The sequence below is a fragment of the Vanessa atalanta genome, chromosome 17 (assembly GCF_905147765.1).
Source record: "Vanessa atalanta chromosome 17, ilVanAtal1.2, whole genome shotgun sequence".
In the NCBI taxonomy this organism is placed as follows: Eukaryota; Metazoa; Arthropoda; class Insecta; order Lepidoptera; family Nymphalidae; genus Vanessa; species Vanessa atalanta.
The window spans coordinates 5,710,732-5,718,027 of record NC_061887.1 but is presented as its reverse complement, the minus strand read 5'-3'; the positions used below and the strand labels follow the sequence as shown (position 1 = coordinate 5,718,027).

Sequence of the window (7,296 nt, the reverse complement as noted above, 5' to 3'; positions counted from 1 at the left end):
CTCTGCTGTAAAAGTGATTTTGAACGTCGATTCTTGTTATTTGCTATATTTTGTGGGATCAAGAGCAGCAAAATGTCTTGAAGAAATTTTAGGTGAGATTGGTGGCGTATTGGCGATGTAACGAATTCCCAGCTCCAATTTCTCTGGACGTGGTGATCACTTACCATAAGGTGGCCCATTTGTCTGCTAGCTAAGTATATCATAAATAAAATAAAATACTGACATACAGACAAAAACCAAATAAAAACGAAGGTATTCCTGAAGCCCTCTTTGCTTGGCTTACACCCTTTAACTAACCCCTGAAGTCAAAAATTCTGCCTGTCCATGTCCTATAAACTCTATTTTGTCCATTCGTTGACTGGACTAAAGGAGTTATCAATATTAAAATAACAAATTAATCGTGCGATAATTAATTGCTAATTAATATTATACTTAGATAACCTTTAATATATATTTTAAAATATTCGTTTAATTTTATGCCAATATAATATTAATTATAATGATATTATGTTTTGGTTTGTAGTTGTGTGTTTATTGTTATTTTCAATCGTTATTGTCTCAGGTCAGGGTTATCATTAAGTACCTATTGTGTGTACCATTAGTGTATCATACAGATTCTAAATTTATCACGATTTATAAACCTATTCGTTTTATAAATCGTGATAAATAAGGTTTGTTATGTTTTACTGTCTTATAAAGCTAAACATCACCTGGGCTCGAATCCGCCTGGACTATAACATTGATTGGATATTTCTGTGCATAAAATTGCAATAGCAGCAAATTCGCAAGGTTTTCACTCCCGAGCCTCTGTTAGCACGTCAAGCCATCCTGACATCCTAACCAATATTGAGAAAGAAGGAATATATTGGCACCTGTGTTTGCGCCAGTGTGCTACAACATCTCCTGCGCAGTTGGCTAGTTTCCATTGATGATAACCGCAGTAGTCGGAATCAGTCAGCAAAACACCATGTTTGATTACAAATGGCTGAGTGACTGGATATTCGGATACCTGTACGTTTGAATTGTGTTTATATGTGTATATGATCTGCGTTTTTTTTATATTTTTTACTTTCAAACTTGGCGCGGAAAAATAAACAGTACTCTTACATCCTTCTTAAAAATGAAATAAATAAAAACTGTCTCAATAGAATTCAAAACAAAGGCAATTTAAAAGTTAGCTCATTAAGCCACTGGTTTGACTTCCCATGGACAAATTATTTCCAAAAAGAAAAAGCAAGTAAAACGATATGAATTTCATTATTTTATATCAACTATTCTAATACTATTTACATTTTGCGTACACAATGTACAAAAGTGTATATTAAAACTTCAGTGTAAAGTTCTTCGATTCTGGTCTTCTTGATTTGTCGTCTGGTTTATCCGGGATCTGATTTGTATTTATTAGCATTTTAATGTATCTGCCTTGCTGATTGGACGGTAAAGATATACCCAGTGTTTGACAGTTCCGTATAATTTCAGTGCAACCTCGTAAATCTCGATTTCTTACTGTAACAAAGCAAAAATATATATTTGGTATAATTGTACATATTGTTATTATACGGAAGTTGCGACTTATTCGATTTTTTTTTAATTATATTATATTAATATTGTTTAAAACAGTCATAATCTCTACTCTACAAAAACAATCATTTACGTAAGTAGCATTTTAACTAAGAATGTATGTGTATTGACTCTTTTTGGATATTGTTCTTCTTCATTATTTTTTAATTTTCCATGTATGTAACTACACCTCCTAACATGTCTAACTATTAAATCTTTAACAGTTGGACCAATTCAAATAGAATTTATTTGTGTGTATTTAGTCTCTGTGTGGCAATTAGTCTCTGGGTGGTTTAAATTGGATCAGGCATATTAAGCTGCAACCGGGACTAGTTAGTATAATATATGGTTTATTTGATTTTTTTAAAATATATTCATAACTTTGTAAGCTACTCTTAAAGCATGACAAAAATATTATCACTTGTTTAACATAAAATTTTTTTTTTTTAGCATTAGCAGCCTGTAAATTTTCCCACTGCTGGGCTAAAGGCCTCCTCTCCCTTTGAGGAGAAGGTTTGGAGCATATTCCAAAACGCTGCTCCAATGCGGGTTGGCGGAATACACATGTGGCAGAATTTCGTTGAAATTAGACACATGCAGGTTTCCTCACGATGTTTTCCTTCACCGCCGAGCACGAGATGAATTATAAACACAAATTAAGCAGATGAAAATTCAGTGGTGCCTGGCTGGGTTTGAACCCGAAATCATCGGTTAAGATGCACGCGTTCTAACTACTGGGCCATCTCAGCTCTTAACATAACATAAGTAACAATAAATAAACATAATATTGAAATTGGACAATCCATCATATTGTTTCACTTACAATATTCCTGTGTATACTCAGACATCATCAAGATTATTGTGCTAACTGTACAATCAACTTAAGTAAAAGCTTTCAATCTCAATTTCTTTCTTTAATGCCACAGATTACAAATATAAAATCAATTTAACATAAATATGTCAAAACTAGGGATATGAATAGAATGTAAGTATCAATTTTTTTTTTTATATAATTGAATGAAAAGAAATCAATGTCACTATAAAGCTAAAATATCTTTATACATGAACTATATACAAACTTACATTTGTAGGAGAATAATATTTGCAGGACATTAGCATATTCAGCCATCATCTTATACTTCAGAAGACTCTGCAACAATCTTATCACCGCATCCTCATTGTATTCCCGCAGTATATTGATACTGAGTATTGTAGCTCTATAATTGAAAAATAACAGATTAAAAATTGTTCAAAAATATTTCAAAAAATAAAATAATATAGTGTTTAAAAGAGGATTTACCTAATCAATATTCAAAGGTTATTGCATTATCTATTAAATATTAAAAGACTACATCCAATGTAAGCTATAAGCTAGTTTCTAGAGTCTCAGTCTGCCTCAGATATTATTTATGATGTAGGTAGTTGTATAAGCAAATGGACACTGGATGGTAAATGGTCGCCACTGCCCATAGCACCATGAGAAATTTCAAACATTCTTTCATATTACCAATGTCCCTTCTGCCTGTAATTATACTTGCTCACATGGAGTACTACGATACAAAGTCTGTTTGTAGAATATACGCTGAATAAGTGATATGGACCCAGACGGGCTTACACAAAATCATAAGTAAATATAAGTTAATAAGATAAAAAACTTTTAAGGAATTCAAAGAGAAATATCTTTGTAATCATATACATTTATAAACTTTAAAATTACTTACTTCTCTTTTACAATGTCTTGCAGCACCTTACTTGACTCTAATAAGTTTTCGGATGCCATTTGATCAGAAAACCATGAGCTTGACCAACAAATATGCCAAAAGCATATAAGCGGGTAGTTGTCATTCCATGTATCACTAAATTCCAAAACATATTTCCTAAATATCACATTGGACGCTTCGGATCTGTTCTGTACCGAATCATATATCAGTTCTCTAAAAATAATCCTATAAAAATTTCTCAGGCCTTCGTATTTCGTGTATGCTTGCTTTAATACCAACAGACCTTTATCTGAATTTCCTTTCATGCACTGAGCTTTCGCTATGTAATGAAGGAATTCACCATTTCTTTTATACAAGTCAGGATTTAGGGTGCGACAGTAAATTTGGAGGAATTCCACCACATCTAGTTTACCAGTTAAACTGTAATGTCTGAACAGTTGCTTCAGCAAATTGTCATTTAATAACTTTCTCTTATTTAAACAATCTTTTATAATTTCTATAAGTTGTTTGTCTTTATTCTTTGATTGAAGATCACGTAAGTCATTTTCAATTTCTTCAATAGTCATTTTCTTAATGTCAACCGTCTTTGAGCCGTCTATTCCCATAAAATATCTTAAACTACAATCATACTTGAAATGAGGTCTGTCTTTGGATTTCTGTTTTGAAAAAGGTTCATTAGCAAATAAATCAAAACTATCTATTGTAGTTGTATAGTTTAAGGTCGATGAATATTGAACGAGTTTTTGAACGTGAAATAAAAGACGAAAATGTTTACTTGATTCTCTGATGTGTTGCATTGTTGATAAAAATATTGTAAATTTTAAGGATTCTGCAGAACTTCAATCAGCTTTAAAACATAGTTTATACTTAGAATAGCATTTTAATAGTATGCCTTTTGCATAATTTTTAGTTTGATCACAATTACATTATTAATAGCTTGGGATTTGTATATAAATATTTTTTAAATTGAGGTTATAGATAATATATTGGACTTGACACTGACACTACTGACACTGACAGTACTAATAAGTGTTATCATTTAAATAAATATCACAAATACAAATGTAAATTAAAAAAAAATAATAATTATGTTATAGTATTTTAAAACGAATGACACTTTATAAATTAGAATCATTATTATATTAAATTTATGAGGTTGAGGGAGCTAGCGACATCTACTGTCCAATAGCTGTATTATTACAATCATATAGTGTTATCTTTCATGCCAGTAAACAATAGATGGTCCGAATAACTAGTCTTCTGTTGTTATTACTTCAATGTACTGGTCAGTGACTGGTGTATTTTTGTTATATATCATTTAATATTAGATTGAGACTGATAGAATATAATATATCTTTCTAAAAAACACCTAAAACTACGATAATGTGAAACTTACAAATAAAAAAAATATTGAGTTATCGAGTTAAAATTTATAAATAATTATTTATATTATTTACTTTAATTTTATTTCAAGCTGCTAGCATTCTTGCTGCCATTTAAACCACGCGGTCATCATTTGAACAGTAACTGCTTCGAATTTTTATTGATATATGATTGAGGCTTTAGGCTAATTTGTCTTACGTAAATAAATAATAAAAAAATACAATAATACTCGGGAAAAAAGTATGTTCAAGTAATTAACTCAGTTGAATGCCAACGTCCATACCATGTTGAATACACCGGTTCTCGTCCGATCACCGAAGTTAAGCAACATCGGGCGCGTTTAGTGTAACACCGCGTGTCGTTGGCCTTTTTTGAATTTTTTATCCAAACAAAATTAATTAACTTCTCCATATTTTCAGATATATCACATATTCTCAAAGTTGTATTTATTATGTTGTTCACACGTCCCACTTCTTGTCAGAATATAAGATATACAATAAATATATTATTTACATTAAACAGGTAATGAAATATTTATTTAAATTGTGTATCTTAAATAAAATCCTTAACAATTCTATGCGTGGAACGGATTACAGATTTTATCTTCATGTCATGTAACACGTTTTTTTTTTTCGGATATTATAGGTAATCGCCGACAATCGCCTGTCGATTAACATGCTGCTATTAGTCGTTGATGCCAGGCTCACAGCGGGTGGTGACATCGGAGTTCGGACACTGGCATTACAATGCTTCGCCACGATACAGTAACAGTCCTGTTAAAGATATTTTAAGCCAATACTTAAGTGTTCCGTACATAGAAAAAAGTCATTGTTAGTGTATCTTTATCAGTTAATTTTAGATGACATTTCTGATATGTTATTTATTTAAATTACAATTATTCGTAAGTATTATTGTATCTAATTCAACAACATTCAAATGTCAAATTAAAAAAATAGTAAAATATGTTCTATATTTTTAAAATGTTATTTTTAGAAGTTATTTTGGCATTTTTATAATTGGAGGTTTTTTCTTATTTTTTAATACCATCGCTATTTCCAAACGACTCATTTTTTTTTTAATCTAGAAAAACCTGTGCTAAAATTCAAACAGTCTTATAATTAAAATATAAAAAAAAACATATAGTATGTAGTTGTTTCGTACCTGGAGAAATATCATTTATTTGAAGATAATAAAATTAATATCATCTACTATCATGTAGCAGAAATATATTGAATAACTTAGATTTAAAATTCAGTCTAAAATAAATTAAACTGAAATTAATAAGCGAATTTTAATCTAATGTTTGAACGCGAACAACTCCGGGATAGCAATTGTCATGTGCTCAATTTGAGTTCAATACTCATCTTAAAAAAAAAAACAGCATATGCATTCAAAAACCTATTGGAACAGCATGGACTCCACACACACATACACCTTCATCACACTCGCCTCACACAACACATGCAATTTTAAATTATTATTATTATTTTAGCTATCTCAAAATGAACGGAGGCCTAAGTCGAGTGGTGAGACATTTACAGTCTGTTACTGTTCATATGAAATAAACAATATAATATTTCATAATCGCCATCGCCATAATAATCTCTTTACAAATGTTGATACTTCCATATTATTAAAATACAATTACATTATCTTCCATTATTATATCAACTTAGTTAAGCTTTTGAGTGTTAACTCTACCCACACCCTTTTAACTCAATTCAGTATTAATTAATGTTGCAATTAGTCAAATTAAAATAGTATTAATACTTTCCTGGCGTTACTAAGGAATCATTAGAAGCCGAAAAATTTTAAGCCACCATCATAAGCGGACACCTCTTTTCTACGAGTGTGCTTATAGGTGGAGATCCTCGTTAGGTTGTCATGATGCAGCATCTTTGGGACGATGTGTGCCCGCAGGCAGAAAGAACTCTTTAATCGAATGAGTTATGCCTCGTTTCTACAAAAGCCGTTGACTGTTGACAATTTACTATATAAGTAAAATGTTAACTGGAATTATTGTTTAAATGTCTTTATTGTTTAAGTGGGTGTCACGAATTGATTATGTTTAAGATATACGCATTATATCTTCATTAGTGGGGGTTATTTATTTATATAATAAGTAGCTTTAATGGCGACCTTCACCGCGTGGATTTAGTATTGTGACAGTAGTTCTTATCTTGATGGGTTGAATTTTAAATTATAGACATAAAATAAAATAAAAATACTTTGATCTCACGGCGCACACATTAGTATTTTTGAATCTATGTTCAAATTAATTAATATTTTCTTCATGGTAAAGAAAAACTTCGTACGGAAAATTCTGATGAAGATGCGTAAAATTTTTTAGTTAGCAAGAGTCCTGTGTCCAACTGTATAAGCAACCCAACCTTATGAGCAGAGCTGATATTATTATTATTTAGGTATGGCAGACCATCGTAAAATTGAAATTACATTTTATCTAAATTCAAATTTTCAAATTCAAATTCAGTATTATAACTTGTTCTGTTGTTCCTAACAACTTAGTCTTAACAAAAAAATCGAAATAGAATAGAATTGTATCTTCAAATAATAGAAAAACTATCGAATTCTATCCCCCCATTTTGCCCCTATTACAGTAACGTATATATCG

General features: G+C 30.8%; 1 protein-coding gene and 1 pseudogene across 1 annotated transcript; one reads left to right on the top strand and one right to left on the bottom strand.

Annotated features, from left to right (window-relative positions):
• Window positions 1–1,248: 1,248 nt before the first annotated feature.
• On the bottom strand, window positions 1,249–4,269 carry LOC125070274. The gene is made up of 3 exons (XM_047680068.1): window positions 3,282–4,269; window positions 2,644–2,777; window positions 1,249–1,506 (listed from the first exon to the last, which is right to left on the bottom strand). Exons 1-3 carry the CDS (start codon window positions 4,076–4,078, stop codon window positions 1,322–1,324), a joined length of 1,116 nt encoding a protein of 371 aa, XP_047536024.1. The 5' UTR covers window positions 4,079–4,269; the 3' UTR covers window positions 1,249–1,321.
• A 664-nt stretch (window positions 4,270–4,933) lies between these two features.
• Window positions 4,934–5,031, top strand: LOC125070684 (annotated as a pseudogene).
• The last annotated feature ends 2,265 nt before the right edge of the window (window positions 5,032–7,296 follow it).

Excerpts from the sequence above, each read along its gene's own strand:
- LOC125070274 (XM_047680068.1), bottom strand. The coding sequence starts at position 4,078 with ATGCAACACATCAGAGAATCAAGTAAACATTTTCGTCTTTTATTTCAC. Across the intron at positions 2,778-3,281 it reads CAAGACATTGTAAAAGAGAA|AGCTACAATACTCAGTATCA; the intron begins GTAAGTAATTTT and ends TTTCAATTATAG. Across the intron at positions 1,507-2,643 it reads AATATTATTCTCCTACAAAT|TAAGAAATCGAGATTTACGA; the intron begins GTAAGTTTGTAT and ends GCTTTGTTACAG.